Source organism: Gossypium raimondii, chromosome 9 (genome assembly GCF_025698545.1).
Source record: "Gossypium raimondii isolate GPD5lz chromosome 9, ASM2569854v1, whole genome shotgun sequence".
Taxonomy (NCBI): Eukaryota; Viridiplantae; Streptophyta; class Magnoliopsida; order Malvales; family Malvaceae; genus Gossypium; species Gossypium raimondii.
Window position 1 is genome coordinate 6,180,523 of NC_068573.1, and position 17,562 is coordinate 6,198,084.

General features: G+C 32.4%; 1 protein-coding gene across 4 annotated transcripts; it reads left to right on the plus strand.

Annotated features, from left to right (window-relative positions):
* Positions 1 to 4,068: 4,068 nt before the first annotated feature.
* LOC105798248 (inositol hexakisphosphate and diphosphoinositol-pentakisphosphate kinase VIP2) lies at positions 4,069 to 16,931 on the plus strand. Of its 4 annotated transcripts, none has more exons than XM_012628243.2 (30): positions 4,070 to 4,453; positions 4,621 to 4,680; positions 5,017 to 5,063; positions 5,802 to 5,885; positions 6,759 to 6,822; positions 7,192 to 7,345; positions 7,710 to 7,780; positions 8,002 to 8,106; positions 8,525 to 8,617; positions 9,291 to 9,365; positions 9,916 to 10,001; positions 10,187 to 10,393; positions 10,479 to 10,578; positions 10,669 to 10,739; positions 11,291 to 11,372; positions 11,592 to 11,750; positions 12,111 to 12,153; positions 12,360 to 12,442; positions 12,584 to 12,646; positions 12,724 to 12,798; positions 13,380 to 13,505; positions 13,653 to 13,894; positions 14,110 to 14,154; positions 14,806 to 14,872; positions 15,099 to 15,170; positions 15,366 to 15,619; positions 15,701 to 15,758; positions 15,892 to 16,059; positions 16,230 to 16,304; positions 16,461 to 16,931. In XM_012628243.2, the coding sequence occupies exons 1-30, from the start codon at positions 4,361 to 4,363 to the stop codon at positions 16,725 to 16,727; spliced, it is 3,189 nt and encodes a 1,062-aa protein (XP_012483697.1). In that variant the 5' UTR covers positions 4,070 to 4,360; the 3' UTR covers positions 16,728 to 16,931. The 4 variants fall into 4 exon arrangements, with proteins under 4 accessions (XP_012483695.1, XP_012483696.1, XP_012483697.1 ...); XM_012628244.2 differs by having other exon boundaries at positions 4,070 to 4,435; XM_012628241.2 differs by having other exon boundaries at positions 4,069 to 4,453; positions 15,366 to 15,758.
* Positions 16,932 to 17,562: the final 631 nt, after the last annotated feature.

Below are 17,562 nucleotides of genomic sequence, written 5' to 3' on the forward strand. Positions count from 1 at the left end.
AGCACGCGTTGCAATTTGGTCCTTTTTGTTTTTTTATTTCGATTTCGCCCAGTACTTCCGTTTTTATTCTGATTTAATCCATATTTTAGCAATTTTATTATTATTATTATTATTATTATTATTATTATTATTATTATTATTATTATTGTTATTATTATTATAATTGTTTTTATGCATATACGTATTTTTTTAACTTATCTAATATGTAAACACTCATTTTTATATACATATCTATCTATATATATATATAATTAAAACATGTATATTATATATATTATTATTTCATATCTATTTTTTTATTTATTTTTTAAAATACGTATATTATATATTATCTTATTTTATTTTTATAATCCACATCTGTATATTTTTATCTAGATACATACCTTCTTATGTTTTGTAATATTTATGCCTTTCTTAATATATATATGTACATATTTTAACCTTTGTAAATACATATATATATATATTTATATATATACATATATTTTAATTTTTGCCTATATATATCTTTATATTTAATCGTATTTACTATTTATTTGTTTCATTTTCATTTTATTTTGAATGAATGTTTTAATTTCATTTGTTTTTATACTTTGTTATTTTTATGTTGTAGATTTGGCCTTTTTATATCGTTGTTATTGCTCGTATTTTTTATACTTTTTATACTTTCATATTCATTATGGTTTTACCATGCATAAAAAATGTAATTTGCTTTCGTATTTTTTGTTACGGTTTTCGTGTTTTTTATTATACTCGATTTAACAAAATTTGTTTTGAATAAATAATATTTCGTGTTTAGATTCGAGAAGGTCGTACCCTAACTTACCGGGTTTCGATTTTCACGATAAATCTAAATGTACGAATCTTTTTGAACTCAAATTTTAAATGATCTCGGGTTAAAAAAATCGCGTCCTAACTTACTGGTCGTGATCTCGTTTAAATCCGAGAGGGCTAAAATTTTTAAATAAACATTTTTCATTCGCGTATCGGGAATTCGAGACATCGTGTTCTAACTTACTGGATATGACTCTCTTTCTCGAATAACGTGAAATATGCTTCTTTTTCAATTTTTTTTTATAATACAAGGATCATATTTTTAATTCCTTCAAGTTCTCAATTTTCGACATCAAAACATTAGCTAATCAACTAGGTACCAATTTTGGGCGTATCAAGGGTGCTAATCCTTCCTCGTGCGTAACCGACTCCCGTACCCGTTTTCTAAATTTCGTAGACCAAAACCGTTGTTTTAATAAAAATCAAATTATTTATTAAAAACATCCTTTTTCAAGGTGACTCAATCACACCTCAAAAAGGATTGGTGGCGACTCCCGTTTCTTTTTTAAAAAACCCAAGTCGACCCCGTTTTCCGTCAAAAAAAATGGTGTCAACAATTACACAAACATGTTATCATTGTATAATTACAAACAATTACTAAGTGATTTTTCAAACACTACCTTATTATTTGTTTACTAAATTTTCTCAAGTCTAAACACTCAACATTGCACTCTCAAGTGAAAACCATTTACCACTTATTTTGGATGTAAATTTTTTATTTTGAATTTGTTAAATAATGAATTATATTTGTGAAGTTTATTAGGAAATATTGTATATATTTGACGAGTATATTATATAATTAAGGGTTAAATAATATTTTGGGGTTTGAACTTAGCAAAATTTTCCATATTGAAGTTTGAGCTTTTTTTTATCCGAGATAAGCTCTAGACTTGGCAATTAACTTGACAATTTTTTTCACATTGGGGCGCGATCTTTTTTATTATTATCTAAGTTAGCCATTGAAAACCCTAAAGTTTAGGCTCTAATATGGGAACAATTGCTAGATCCAGACTCTAATGTGGGAACAATTGTCAAGTTCAAGGACTAACTTAGACAAAAAAATATTTAAGATCCAATGTGGCAATAGTTGCCTAGTCCAGGCGTCAATGTAGTAAAAATTGTTAAATATAAGACCTACAAATAATTCAAGTTTCAATGTGAAAAAAATTACCAAATTAATACAATAAATAGTGATTTAATCTTGTAATTAATGAGTATTTTATATTTGAAATTAATCAATCTATTCATACCTATGTTAATAGAAAAATGATTATGATACTAACTATCTTGGTTTGATGAATTCCTAATGGCCAGAAAATGTTTCCATGGTGAAATCAGTCCAAGGAAGAGGGCACCACTACAAATGTTGCTTTATCTATTTTATTTATTGCTTTTTTAAAGAGGATAATGATTAGGTTCTATGTTGAAGAAGAAGAGGACGACTTTAAGGTTTCAAATCTAGAACAAAGTAATTTTTTTTATTAACAATAATATTTTCCTTTTTAAATTTTGAAGAAGAAATTAAGCAGATATTCTTATTTAATATATATTTATTATTGAATTAGAATACATTTATTTACTCCTCACGTTGCTTGTAGAGTCTAAAAATTTTGTTGGTAATGTACTAAGCATTTTTATGCTTTTAGTAAATTTTAAATATTTTATAAATTTAACTTTTTATTTCTTAGATTTTTTTGTAAATTTAAATAGGTTTTTTAGATTTTATATAAATTTTATTCAAAAAGAAAATTAGAATGAGTAAATCCGTATAAATTCTTTATTTATTTGGTATTTTGTGTGATCAAATTAATTAATTAATTAATTGATCGTTACATTATTTACACGATTATTTAAAATATAAAATAAATGTGAATATATAATATTAGTTTAATTGTAAATTTAATTTTCACGTGTATATATCAGATGGAATTAAATTGGAAAAAATGATCTTGAAAAAAAATAAAATTAAAAAGATTAAATTCAGTAAAAACGGAGCCTTAATTTGGAAGCGAAACGTGTGGGGGCTCTCTTTAAATTCTTTCACCCATTTTACGTTGATTTCACTTACGAATCCTTCTTTAACAAGAATTCAATCACAACATGTTTATCATTTGGTCAACCTTCAAAATCTTGACGAGTGGAGGCTTAGATGGTCAATTACAACCATTCCCCTTTTCACATCTTTTTTCTTATCCATAATCTATGTTAATAATTAATTAAATTTTTAAAAATATTATACACGTGAATATCACTTCAATAAAATTAAGGTTTCATTCATTTTGATATAATTAAATAAAAAATATAAGTTCGAGAATTAAAAACAAAATATAATATTTCTTTTAAAATTAACAAAATAAAAATTTGTTTTGTAATTTAAGTATTGTACAAAAATATTATAAAAATAGTGTCATGGTCATCTAAAAGAAGGTAAACTTTTTCATATATTCTTTTCACTAATATACTCCAACAATAACCCATCAATGAACCACATTAAAAGTAAGCAATTACATGTGAGCTGTGAGTTGTAACATGTGACATGTTCATGAATTCAATAATAACAAAAAAAAAACCTATTTATTCATTTATTTATCTACTTATGCCATGTTATTGTATTTATAATTTAATTTGATCCATGTAAAATTCGACCCCTTTTATTTAATCTCCTCTATTAGGTTTTTAGGTTGATTTTTTAAAAAATTAAAGAAATAAATCATTTTTGAAGAAATTGTAAGAAAATGCATTCAATTAGACACATTTCTCCTAAAAAACGATCTATTTCCTTAATAAAAAAATCAGCATTAACCCATAAAATTGGCGTGAAATAGAGAATTATTAGATTTTTGTTAGGTCGCCCACTTGTCGAAAGATTTGAAGTTGCGCCATCCATTTTTTAAGGATAATGTTTTGGGTAGTAATAAAATAGTAGTTTATGGAAAATGACACACACAGCACCAAATTTGTTACTTGTCAGTTGATGTGTAAAAAATAAATTTCCAGAACTAAAATCTCCAATATAAAAGCATGGAATCAATAAAAAACAAAAAACCTTTTAACTTTACACGTCCCCTTCAGTTTCCTAAAGCAAAATCATGATCCACTTGCATATTCCAGAATCCAAAATCTCTTGTTCCCAAACATCCCCCAATAACATATATATTTTTTAATTTAAATAAATAAATATAAATAAAACAAATATGGAAAATAAAATCCGCTGATTTTTATTCATGTTTGGCTCCAAAACCGTTCCATTTCATTTTCATCTCTAAGATTTCTCGTGACTCATACTCACCGCCTTGCTTGCTTTCTTCTTAGCTGAACCGCGTTCTCTGTTTTTCTTTTCGTTAAAAGAAAGCCTTCTAGCTCTTGCATACGTATTCGTATACGTATTTCGTATAGAATACACGTATCTGGAGAAACTTCCGGTTCCGGTTGGAGTTGTGGCGGTGATTGGAAGCTGAGGATATTCGTTTGGTGTTTTCGCATCGTTTTCTGAGCGAAAAAGAAAAAAAAAAAAGAAAGGAAAGAGATGGGAGGAGGAGATGAAGAAGAAATTAGAGGAAATAAGAAGATTACTGTTGGAGTTTGCGTCATGGAAAAGAAGGTGAAATGCGGAAGCGAGGTTTTTTAACCATCTTTTGTTCGCTCAAGTTTTCTACTAAATATATGAAAACTATACTTTTTTTAATGAAAACTTATTAAGAGAATGTATGATTTATTTAGTACATATTGCTCTGTTTTACTGCTTAAATTTAGAGCTTTTGAAAGTTTTCGTGTTTCTATTTGCAGGTTTTTTCTGCTCCAATGGGACAGATTCTGGACAGGCTTAAGGCTTTTGGCGAATTTGAGGTAGATCGTATATATTTTTTAAAGCCTAAATTTAAATGCATCTGCTTTATTTTATTTTATTTTATTTTTAAAATGAGGTAAATTTATGGAATTTGAATTAGTTGAGGAGAATATAACTGCTGACTTGTGCGATATATGTATTTTTAGTTTTTGTGAGGATAATCATGATTTATTGAAAAAAAATTTAGTGTAAATTCTCTAGTTTTTCATGAATACTATGGGGGGGGGGGGAATTTTGTTAGTCCGTGTAGGCATGGAAGTGCGCGCGTTAAATGTTATGTTGTTTTATTCCTATAGATTCCTTGCACTGCAATGTTTCTTTTCTTTTTATTGTAGGTTATATATTTTGGCGATAAAGTTATTCTTGAAGAACCAATAGAAAGGTACGTTTTCAGAAAATTAGTTGAAACACAATGACCCTGATTTACGTTATGGTATTGCTGATAATATTGGTTATAATTAGTATTATCTTTGTTACTGGGACTCTTTACTTTCCCTAAATCATTCCTGTTCGGCACCTGTGTGTCTGACTTTGAGACATGATTTTAAGGGGTATGATCTCCAAACTGTGTGGATATATACTTGTATCCAAACTTCTCTAGACTTCAAGTCCGGTAACATATGCATTTTTAATTTTCTTGTGAATTTCAATAGTTTGAACGTTAATGTTGATAAAAAAGAAGGAAAATATAGAAGAGGTGTGGAGGAGGGCCAACATTTGCAAATTAAATGTCCTGTTGAAGTCAGCACAAACTGGTTGCATTTATCTTGAAAATTTTGAAGTCTTCCGTTTAGCAGTTCCATCTCCCCATTGATTAACTGTTTTGACATTTGTTATTCTTTCAAAGAGTTTGAGTGGAGCAACTATGTCACTGAACATTAGTCCATTGTTTGACATTTTACCTTCTCCCCCCACTCTCTCTCGTCTTCTAGGAGGACTGTCTGAGTTTTAGGAGGGAATTAAGGTAGAGGATTAGACAGAGAGCCATGTATATTTGCATAACTGATGAATATAATTCTTGATATTATGGTTGCAATTCATGTTACTTCTCTGCCGTATTTGGGTTGAGAGGTTCTTTGTCATTAAATTGTCTAATATATGATAGTTTTGCATATTTCAGCTGGCCAATCTGTGATTGTTTGATTGCATTCTACTCCTCTGGGTACCCCCTTGAGAAAGCTGAAGCATATGCTGCTTTAAGGAAGTAAGTTCTTTTAATATATATATTGTTTATTTTTATGCATGTATTCTATGTGCACGTTCAAAATGAGTTATCATTCCATTTCAAATTGCAGGAAATTTTACCTAAATTTATATTTTAATATGATTACTTATTCTAATTCTTAACATGGAAAACTTGATATAATGATTTCAAAACTTTGGGATCAAACCTTCTGAGTAGACTTTATGGATATTTGAGCTGTTAATTAGGCCTCCTTATTAACAAGGAACATGCTAAATGTTTACCAAATTAAAATTGAAAAGTTAGGGAAGATTTCTGAGACAGGATACTAGGGGGAATATCTGGTAATTTGTTTTGAAAGCTTAATACAGGTCTTAAATGAGAATCTGTAATTAATGTAAGAAAAGAAATTATTTATAATAATTCTGATTGGATCTTGGATCTAAATTGCCAAGCATCAGCATGCAAAGTTTGCCTCATCAGTCCATCCATATGGAGAAGATTTAGGTCTTTGCAGTTGTAATATATTTTGGACTCTAAGGAGATTGACCATTAGAGGATGCTCAAGAGCAGCGGATAGGTGATGATTCAGTTATTTTCTCTCTAATTGAGGTAGGAAAATTAAAATTTGGGTCATGCATGACTGCAACAGGCACCACCTTTATATATTTAGTGGCATGTTTTCTACTAGTATACTATCATTTGAGTCGTCAGTTAGAGTGTAGACCTGCACTAAGTTTGGCCTTCTTATATTGAAGTATAATCTAAATGGTGTCTTCATCTGATTGTTCATCTTAAATATGTTCAACCAATATTTTGAAGATTGTAGAAATTTGATTTCTATTATAGTTTCTAATTAATTATTTTTGCAACTGTTTCTTCTCTATGATTCAGACCATTTCTTGTGAATGAGTTGGACCCACAACACCTTCTCCATGATCGACGGAAGGTTTATGAGGTAGACATTCTAAACTTCCATCTTCACGTCAAGGTTTTTGATCCATAATCAAGTTCAGAAAACCAAGACCACTTTCCACCTCTGTTAGGGACATCAGGGCAGTTACTTTTACATAGCCCTTGACCTTTGGGAGAGGAGACCTTAATAGGGGGTTTCTTCTTCTGCCCCTTCTGTAATATCTTAACTTTGGAACCAAATGACAGTGTGGTTAAGTCTTGTACCATAGTTGGTCAAAACTTATATTCTTTGAGGGGGAAAAAAATTGTCCTTCCAGCTCTGCTGAGAACTAATTATATATATGGTTGAAATGTATAATGTTAATATAGCAATTGATTGACTAAAACTAACCTATTTATTTTTGGATTCTAGCGACTAGAAGAATTTGGAATTCCTGTTCCTAGATATGCCCTTGTAAATAGAGAAGAACCATACCAAGACCTGGATTATTTTATTGAAGAAGAAGATTATGTTGAGGTCCATGGAAATCGTTTTTGGAAGCCGTTTGTGGAGAAGCCTGTTGATGGTGAGTTTGGTCTTTATATTTCCTTTAACTTCTTGCATATATTTACTTCTCGCCAATATCCAGAGAATGAATTTAATATGGTTCTGTCATTCTTCTTGTTTCCATAAAGCTTGAACTTCCTTGCAAAGCATGTTAAAACATCTTTTCTTTTTGGTCGTGAAAAAGATAAACTAGTGGACATTTCATATATTGCTCATTTCTGCAAGCAGTTGAGTTTGAAACCTAATTCATGGTGCTCAGGAAGGATTCTTGTTCTTTTGTACTTCATAATTGCATCAGCAACAACTGCAGCTCTAGTTTGATTGGTTGACCCTTTTTCCAGTTTACACATAAGCTAACAACTTTATTTTGTTCTTCTTTGAAGGGGATAATCATAGTATAATGATATATTACCCAAGCTCAGCAGGTGGAGGCATGAAGAAATTGTTTAGGAAGGTCTGAATACCTACTTGAACTTATGGCTACAATTTTTCTGTAATTTTTCAGCTCTGATATGAATTTTATAGCATCAGGGTTATTTTGGAAAATGCTTTTTTTGCTCATTTTCTTTTCAAATGCGGCTGCCAATATCCAAATAGCTGTCCTATGATCAATTTAATATTTAAATTGTAATATGGTATTATTTTTTTCTTTATTTTTTTTGTTATCGTTTTTAGGTTGGGAACAGATCAAGTGAGTTCCATCCTGAAGTTAGAAGAGTAAGACGTGAAGGTTCTTACATATATGAGGAGTTTATGCCGACCGGAGGAACAGATGTCAAGGTTGTGCATTTTGGTGAAAAGAAATTTCTAGTTAATTTATTGTTTTCTAAAATTATACTTGTATGAAACTAAATTCTTGTAAACTTTTTGCACTAAAGAAGAATACTATTTATGCTGAGCTGTGTTTGATTGGGAGAGAGTGGAGGGAAATAGATTATCAAGGGTACCTCACATTTGCAGTTTCTTTGAATTTGATACTATTAATTCAGAACTTAATTTGGCATTGACTTTTGTATCAATAAGAAATAGCTATCCTACTTGCAAGTTGCAATCACATATTGGTTTCTTGTGTTGTTGCTGGTTTTGTTTTGTTTCGGTTTTTTTTTTTGAGGTTTTGTTTAAGCATTAGCCAATACTCTTGCTTCTGCTTTCCCTCTCTTTTGCAAGTTTGTCTGATTATCTTGTCAAATGAATGTAGGTCTATACGGTTGGCCCTGAATATGCTCATGCGGAGGCTAGGAAATCTCCTGTTGTTGATGGTGTTGTTATGAGAAACACTGATGGCAAAGAAGTAAGTATTTGGTAATATATTATCCAAAGCATTTTCTTTATTTCTTTTCTTTGATGCATGCATATGAGTGCACATCAGAAATCCCTATATTTGTATCTTTTTCAACACTTGATTCCAAACAATCTTTATCAATTATCAGGAGATTGTACCAATTAGATTGTCATGTGAAAGAAATTAAAGTCAGGTCATTAACTTTTAAGTTGAAACTCGGTATACATAAGGCATAAGCCAAAGGAGGTAAACATGTCGTGCTCTATGATGCGCATATTGCTTTAGATGTTTTAATCGTTTGAATGACTTAAACCATTGCCCATACCTTCAGTCCTGCATGGTGGAAAATGGCCAATAGAATACATTGTTAAATCAATAGTTTAGCAGAAAATCATATTTAAAATGATAGTTTGCAGGATATCAAATGCAAAAGCCTCTAATTTGGTTGTATCTTACTCAAGTAATGGTTTAAATTATTTGCTTGGATTTGTGGCTAATCATTTGCCATTAAATGCACGTTGAAAATTTATGGAAAGGTTAATTATAATTGATGGAACATGTAGTACTAGTTTCTAATTACTTAGCGCTTTTGCTCCCATAATTGATTCAGTGCTATTACACTTGCACATGAAGGTTGGAAATACATGATGTTTGAAACGTATCTTTATTACCTATATGACAGGTCAGGTATCCTGTGCTGCTGACACCTAATGAGAAGCAAATGGCAAGGGATGTCTGCATTGCATTTAGGCAAGCGGTACGTTGATTGAATCTCCTTTGCAACAGATGCCTTAGTGTTTGACCATTGTGGATACATGACCACATATGTTCTGCAAATATTACTCGAAAAGACTCACATTTGTTTTTCTTTCCACTATGCCTTTTCTTCCTTCCTCATTCTAACTTCTGATCCTTTGAAACGTGAAGTTTGCTATAATTATGTTCTCATGGTAATTTCTTTTGCATTGAGAGCGTGCCTTTTCTGAAAAGATTGATCACAAGCTCATATTAGCTTCTTGAGATGTTATTTGCACTTCTTGAGGTCTGTTTTAGCAGTAAGTCTCATAAGGCAATAAAGATCTTTGTATCATGTTGGAGTTACTATCAATTTGGTTTACAAAGAATGGTTTTGTTCAATGGAAGAAAATTAATGTATATCTTTTTTCGAGGTTGTCTACGTGTTGCAGCAATATTTGCACATATCTTCTCTTATAATCGAACATAGAAAGATAGGGTATATTAAGAAGTATGTGCTTTCCTTATTTTGACAGAACTGTCCATTTGATAACAATTTTGTTTTCTTGCAGGTTTGTGGGTTTGATCTTTTGCGTTCTGATGGGTGTTCATATGTTTGTGATGTGAATGGATGGAGTTTTGTTAAAAATTCTCACAAGTAATGCTAATAAATTTCTCTTTGCTCTCGTGATTATTCAAGGTGTTTTTAGCATGGGTCTTTTTCATTTGACTATACTACATATTGTCTTGAGTTGATGTGTTTATTTTCCCCTGTTCTAAACTGGTCGTATTTTGTCTTGTTTAATTGTTTTGAAAAGACTTACAGGCTCTATTGTTATACAGGTACTACGATGATGCTGCTTGTGTTCTAAGGAAAATGTTCTTAGATGCAAAAGCGCCTCATCTTTCCTCAGCAATACCACCAACTTTACCATGGAAGGTAAACGAACCAGTGCAGCCTTCTGAAGGACTTACTCGTCAAGGAAGTGGAATCATTGGCACATTCGGGCAGTCTGAGGAGCTACGCTGTGTTATAGTTGTTATTCGCCAGTATGTTACTCCATTTTCCTTACCGTTTTCCCTTAGTTTGTTGGAAATCCCTGCATTTTATTCATAAGCTATCCTGAATGTGCAGTGGTGATAGAACTCCCAAGCAGAAGGTGAAATTGAAGGTTACTGAGGAAAAATTGCTAAACCTGATGCTAAAGTACAATGGGGGAAGACCCAGATCTGAGGTGAGTGTTTCACTTCTTTATTGCGTACTTCTTTTCTACAAATAGATTCTGTTGCCTAAGCAACTGTTTGTTGTTTATACCACATATTAGACAAAACTTAAGAGTGCTGTTCAATTGCAAGATTTGTTGGATGCTACAAGAATGCTTGTACCCCGTTACAGGTAGCTCTTCGTTTTTTGTAAATTTTCTTATCTAGCAAAAACAATTTATAACATCCCCTTCATGACAACTTAAAACATCAAAAGGAATGAAAGCAAAAGTTTGTAACAGCGGATGTTATCGGACAGGAAATAGGAATTCCAAAAAAATTAGTAGGATAGGAATTGAGATTTGTTTTAATGAGGCTATATTGTAATCACTAGTTGGTTAGTTGAATGAGAGAAGCTAAGAAGGTACCTAATGCTTGTTGGTTAGTTTAAAAGAGGAAAGATGTGATTTTGACAGTTGAAGCAAAAGGAAAAAAAAAAGGAGGGGGGGGAATTTGAGCTGCCTTCTGGTACTTAACAGAACTTTGATGGCCATTTTTCTTTCTTTATTTTCTTTTAATTATTTTTTGGGGGGTGGGGATGGGAGGAAAGGTGTTTACTACCTGTAGCAATATCTGCATATGATTTTTAGTTTTCCTTTCCCTATAAAGTACTTTATCACTTGGAATTTTGAATTTATTGAAAGATCAATAATGATTTATCTTTTGAATATTTATGTGATATAGACCAGGTCGTGGCAGTGACAGTGAAGCAGAAGATATTGAGCATGCTGAAAAGCTTCGTCAAGTTAAGGCAGTACTTGAGGAGGTTATATATCTTATCTTGAAATGACTTGCTTTTTCAGTCTGCTAGTTTTGCTGAATTCATTGTATCATCGCACTCGGGCAGACCTCTTTGTGTGGATGTAGAAGTTCATGATTCCTCATTCCTCCTTTATCATAAATTATCATTTCTTGATTATATAATATCCTTTTTTTAATTGTTAATGTGGGCTGGCTGTCTCATACTAAATGCTTTTGATTCCAGGGAGGGCATTTTTCTGGTATTTATAGAAAGGTTCAGTTAAAGCCTCTTAAGTGGGTTAAAGTTCCAAAAAGTAATGGTGAAGGTGAAGAAGAACGGCCTGTTGAAGCACTAATGGTTCTTAAATATGGGGGTGTCCTTACACATGCTGGGAGGAAGCAGGTAATAAATATGAACCTCCCTTTCTTAATTCCTACATTACTAGTTCAAGTACTTGTTCAATTAGCCTATAGTTTGTAAAGAGAATCACTTTTCACTTGAGAAGCCAAGCTATTCCATAAATTTAGAAAACTATTTGAATTTGAATTAAAAGTAAGGGATAGCATTGAAAAGTTAAACATGAGAAGGGTTTATTGAATTTAAAGTGGAAATTCACTTCAAGACATCTAAGGTTGGAACTTGGAAGGAAAGAAATTCATTTTGGACACAGCAATAAAAATTTAGCTAAATACCTGTTGCTTCATTTGTTTGTTTTCCTTTTTCTTTTCTCTTCCTTGATTTTTGTCTCTCAATCTCATGCAGGCAGAAGAACTGGGTAGATATTTCCGAAATAACATGTATCCAGGTTACCAACAATAGACCCTTTTATCTTTGTTAGCAGTCTTCACCTTGTATGGCAGGAATGTGCTCGTTATAGATATGTTGACATTTTTTGTAGTTGTTCAAGTTAATCTTGACTCTTAAGATTTATTTTTATTTGTTTGGTAGATAAAATAGTGATGAATTCAGGCGTATGCAGCTTTTTCTTGATGGATTTTTATAAAATTACAGGTGAAGGTACCGGCCTGCTTCGCCTTCATAGTACATATCGTCATGATCTAAAAATTTACAGTTCTGATGAGGGCCGTGTGCAGGTATGCCTTAAATCATAGATGAATGAGTATAGATTTTGATCTTTACCTGTTTGTGATTCATATCTGAACTAAGTTGCTATAACCTTATTGTCATTGTTGTTTGGCATTATTAATAGGTTTGTAAATTAAATCATTTAACAGATGTCTGCTGCTGCTTTCGCTAAAGGCCTGCTTGACCTTGAAGGGCAACTAACACCAATCCTGGTATGTAATGTTCCCTTAATGAGTGCATTCTTCCTTTTAACATTGAATTTGCTTGACTGAGTTGGTTATCCTTTTAGGTCTCCCTTGTTAGCAAGGACTCCTCAATGTTGGACGGACTTGACAATGCCAGCATTGAGATGGAAGAAGCCAAGGTTTGTATCTCTTCTTGCCCTTGATTTTGCAAGCTGTTTTTGCATCATTCGGCAACTCATTAAACTAGAATTCTTGGCTTGGTAATTGATTTGATTTATCTATCCATTGGTGTGCTGTATGAAATTTTGACTACAAATGGCTTGATTATTTAATTGGGCCAAGAGCAGAGCTCTGAAAATGCTTATTTATGACCTTGAATGACCTGGATATAATCTGGAGAATCAAATAAGTTAACTCATGGATCCATATGAACATTTTCGACCTTGCATCAACCTATCAATTACCTGAATAAGGGAACTCTGGATCACTTGACTAAAGAGACTCTGATATAGTGTTCAGGAACAATCTAAAATCTTAAGCTCTAGGTGCCTGCTTAATAATGGGTTTATATTTCTGTGGACATGTTATTTAGTTGTGCGGTCATTAGTTATTGCCTTCTGCAATGTTGTTCTCCATCTATTTCCATAAGTTACCATCCTACCCTTCCCACCTAGAACAGGGTATAAGGACAGATCATTCAAGGTAAAATCGTTCTTTCACATTTTTGAGTGCTGTCTTAGACTTCCTCTGGATTTTGCAGGCTAGGCTGAATGAAATTATAACATCTGGTGCAAGGAAAATTCATAGTAACGGAACATCTAAATGTCCTTGGATGACTGATGGAGCTGGATTGCCTTCTAATGCTTCTGAACTGCTTCCGAAACTGGTAATTTCATCATACCAAGTGAATATGCAACACTGTTGTCACTCCTCTCCTCCCTTTGTTACCAAGTGAATATGCAATAGAAGATTCTATTGCAAGTATTTCCAATTTTTGTTGCCTCCTTTTCATTTTGCACCTCTTATATACCAGGTAACCTTGACTAAGAAGGTTACTGAACAAGTGAGACTACTTGCCAAGGATGAAGACGAGACTCTTACAGAAGCAAGCCCATACGATGTGATTCCTCCATACGATCAAGCAAAAGCTCTTGGTAAGACAAATATTGACATCGATCGTATTGCTGCTGGATTGCCTTGTGGTAGTGAGGGATTCCTGTTGATGTATGCTCGGTGGAGAAAACTTGAAAGAGATTTGTATAATGAACGTAAAGAGTAAGTATCTACCATTCATTCTTCCTTGTACTTGTGCATTAGGTATCTGAATATTATGCCGGTTATGTTAAATTGTCATTCATGTACATTGTATGAAGAGCATTATCCATCTTTAAGCTAGCTATAAATTTCCATTTAGTGTCTTGAAACTAGAATTCTTAATTAATATGTTATTCTAGCATTATTGTTTTTACTAACATTGGACTTTCCTGCAGACGCTTTGATATAACTCAAATTCCTGATGTTTATGACTCTTGCAAGTGAGTAGCTATTTTAATTCTATAAGCATTTTCTTTTCTAGATAATAGGCACTCTATGCACAACGAATTCTATAGTTCAGAAAGTGTGTGGAAATCCTTTCTTCTTGGTTTAAGAATTTCTCTTTGCATCCTAAATTTTCTCCCAATTTAGTTTTCTTCTTATTTATTTTCATTGATCCTTTTAATTTTCTAAACAGAAATTTGAAAATCGTCTATTTGTCTCAAGGAGATTGTTGCATGATTGCATTCCAGCACCACACGTTATTGCTGAAGTGAATATCTCTTTGAATTTTAGAAAATGAACCCATCTATGATGATGGTGTAGGTAGATTGAGAAACTGGAGATTGCATCTCACCGTAGTATTGGATTTAGGGTTGAACATTTGCTTCTTTTAAGGACGATATCTGCATATTTAGCGTTTGTTTAGATTAGGAAAAATAGTGCATTGATAAAATGCATAGTATGACATCGCCATAATTTTGATGTCCATAAACCTATTATACAAATCTCCTAAAACTCAAGCAATTTGCTCTGTCTTGATTTTTAGATTTTAGAACTTTCACAATACATTAAGTTCTTGGCCTTTACAAATTTAAACGCTTCGTTTCTTTCTGAACACTTTTATATGTTTGATTAACCTACTATTGCAGATATGATCTTCTGCACAATGCTCATCTTAATCTGAAAGGTCTGGATGAGCTCTTTAAAGTTGCCCAGGTAAACATCTTTACCACCATGGAGTTGATTTTTTACAATGGTTATATTAGCAGTTCGCCCCTATTTAATCTTAATCAGCCATACGTACTGATCTGCAACCTCTTCATTTACTTTTTTCTTTTCTTCGTTTGGTGACTACATCCTATTGCTTTCCAAAGTTTCCTAGGCTGCTTATTGACCTTTGCATCCGTTTTTGTCCTAACTAGTCTGTGTGATCTTGTCGCAGCTTCTTGCAGATGGTGTCATCCCTAATGAATATGGCATTAATCCGAAGCAAAAACTAAAAATTGGTTCAAAGGTGATTACTTTCTGCATTTCTTATTCAATTAGAAATGTTCGGACAAAAGATCATACTTAGTATTTTTACTTAATTTATTAATGTTAGAAGGTCCTTAATGCTTCCCACTTTAACAATGTACATTTAACCTTCATTAATGCAAATGAACTACTTGCAATTCTCCCCACCCCCCTAATTTTTATTCTGTTCCTTTAGATTGCGCGCCGTTTGTTGGGTAAAGTTTTGATCGATCTGAGGAATACTCGTGAGGAAGCCCTTAATGTTGCTGAGTTAAAAAGTAACCAAGACAAGTGCTCAAAATCAACTAAGAATGGGAAGGATGATAAAGATTCTGCACCAAAGTTTTTCATCAATGGGGATGACACAAGGCGATCTAGCACCACAAGTGAAATTTCAATGGATCAAGAAGATGACGATGATAAAGAAACCAAATACCGTTTGGACCCAAAGTCGTATATAAAATCTTTGACTCATGCATTATTCCCTGTATTTTACTTTATCATCTTATATTTGACTCTTTGTCCATTCAGGTATGCAAATGTCAGGACACCTGAGCGGCATGTGAGAACACGCCTTTACTTCACATCAGTAAGTGCAAATCACGAAAGAACTAACCATTCTCTTTTCTCGTGTTCAACCTAACAGGCGGACTTCCAAATTTGCTATATATGTACTTCCAATTATTTTTGCTAAAAATAATTTGGCTTGATTTGTCTGACAGGAATCCCATATCCATTCCCTCATGAACGTGCTTCGTTACTGTAACCTGGATGAATCTCTTCAGGGAGAAGATAGTCTTATTTGCCAGACTGCCTTGAAACGTTTGTATAAAACCAAGGAGCTTGACTACATGAGTTACATTGTGATAAGGATGTTTGAGAATACAGAGGTAGGGGCCTTACTTTATTATAGGTCCTTCTTAGAGAAAGATGGTCAAGTCATTAAGCTAAATGCTGCCATATCCAGCCATTGGTAACAAGTGGCATTCCTAACAAGTCGACCTTTATATTAACTGATTTCTCATACTGTGTGTATGTATGTATGGAATTGAAATTACAGGTAGCGTTAGAAGACCCAAAAAGGTTCCGCATCGAGTTGACATTTAGCCGTGGTGCAGATTTATCCCCATTGGAGGTAATACTGTCAAATATACAAAGAGAAACTCTAATGGAAGAAACGATCAAAATCTGAATTTAATTCCAATATTTTTTCAATTTTATATAGATATGAACCATTTTTATACTTCTTGTTGGCTGCATGAAACTACACTAAAGCAATGTGCGTTGACAGATGAATGACAGCAAGGCTGCTTCACTTCACCAAGAGCATACATTGCCGATAATGGGTCCAGAAAGACTGCAAGAACTGGGATCCTATCTGACATTAGAGAAAATGGAAAAGATGATTCGTCCGTTTGCAATGCCGGCGGAAGACTTCCCTCCTCCAGCAACTCCTGCCGGATTTTCGGGTTACTTTTCCAAAAGTGCGGGGGTGCTTGAGCGTCTGGTAAATCTATGGCCTTTCCATAAGAATGCTGCTCATACCAATGGAAAATAACAAATTCGTGCTTCATTTTCCCTTTTGTTTTTGTTGTGCTAATGATGCATCTCACTTTTTTGTTTCTACTTCTGCTCAATATAACAACCAAGAAATGTTTGACTAAAACAGTTTGCTCCTGACGACTTTCAACAACTGAGTTTTGTTGGAAGATTTAAAATTGTATAAAATTTCCCTCTGGTTAAAGCAATTTTGAAAAGAAAATAGGGAGGTTTGGTTTATAGAGTAGGTGGCTGGGTGTGCAAGTTATTTGGTTTAATTTAGAAAAAAATGGGTGAATTATTTGAGGTCCAGTAATTTGAGTATGGAGAAAGTTGTAGTTAAATATCCTAGTATTCCGCTTGAGACATTTTTGGGATAATATTTGGATGTTTAAATGATTATCTGTGGATCCGTAATTTTAATACGCTTTTGAATTTTTAGTTACAACATATTTAAATTTTGTAGATAAAATCATATTTTAATCCTCAATACTTTTTGAATTATAATTATAATTTGCCATAAAAATATTTAAAAAATAATATTCAAAATAAGATAATTATTTTAAATATCTCTACATTTTTTTATCAGAGAAATACATTTTTAACATCTTTTCTTAAATTATATAATTTTAATTAAATCATTGGAATTTTTAAATTTGTCACTATTAGGGAAAATATTTGGCCTTTTAAGAGTGAAGATTTTAGACTTCACAAACAATATTAAGTCGAATATTAAAAATAGAGACATGGTAATTTTTTAAGAACGTTTAGAGAATAAAAAAAAATATTGTCAGTGTAACAAATATTAAATTTTAATTTTAATTTTATTGTTTTATTTATTCAATTAATTAAAT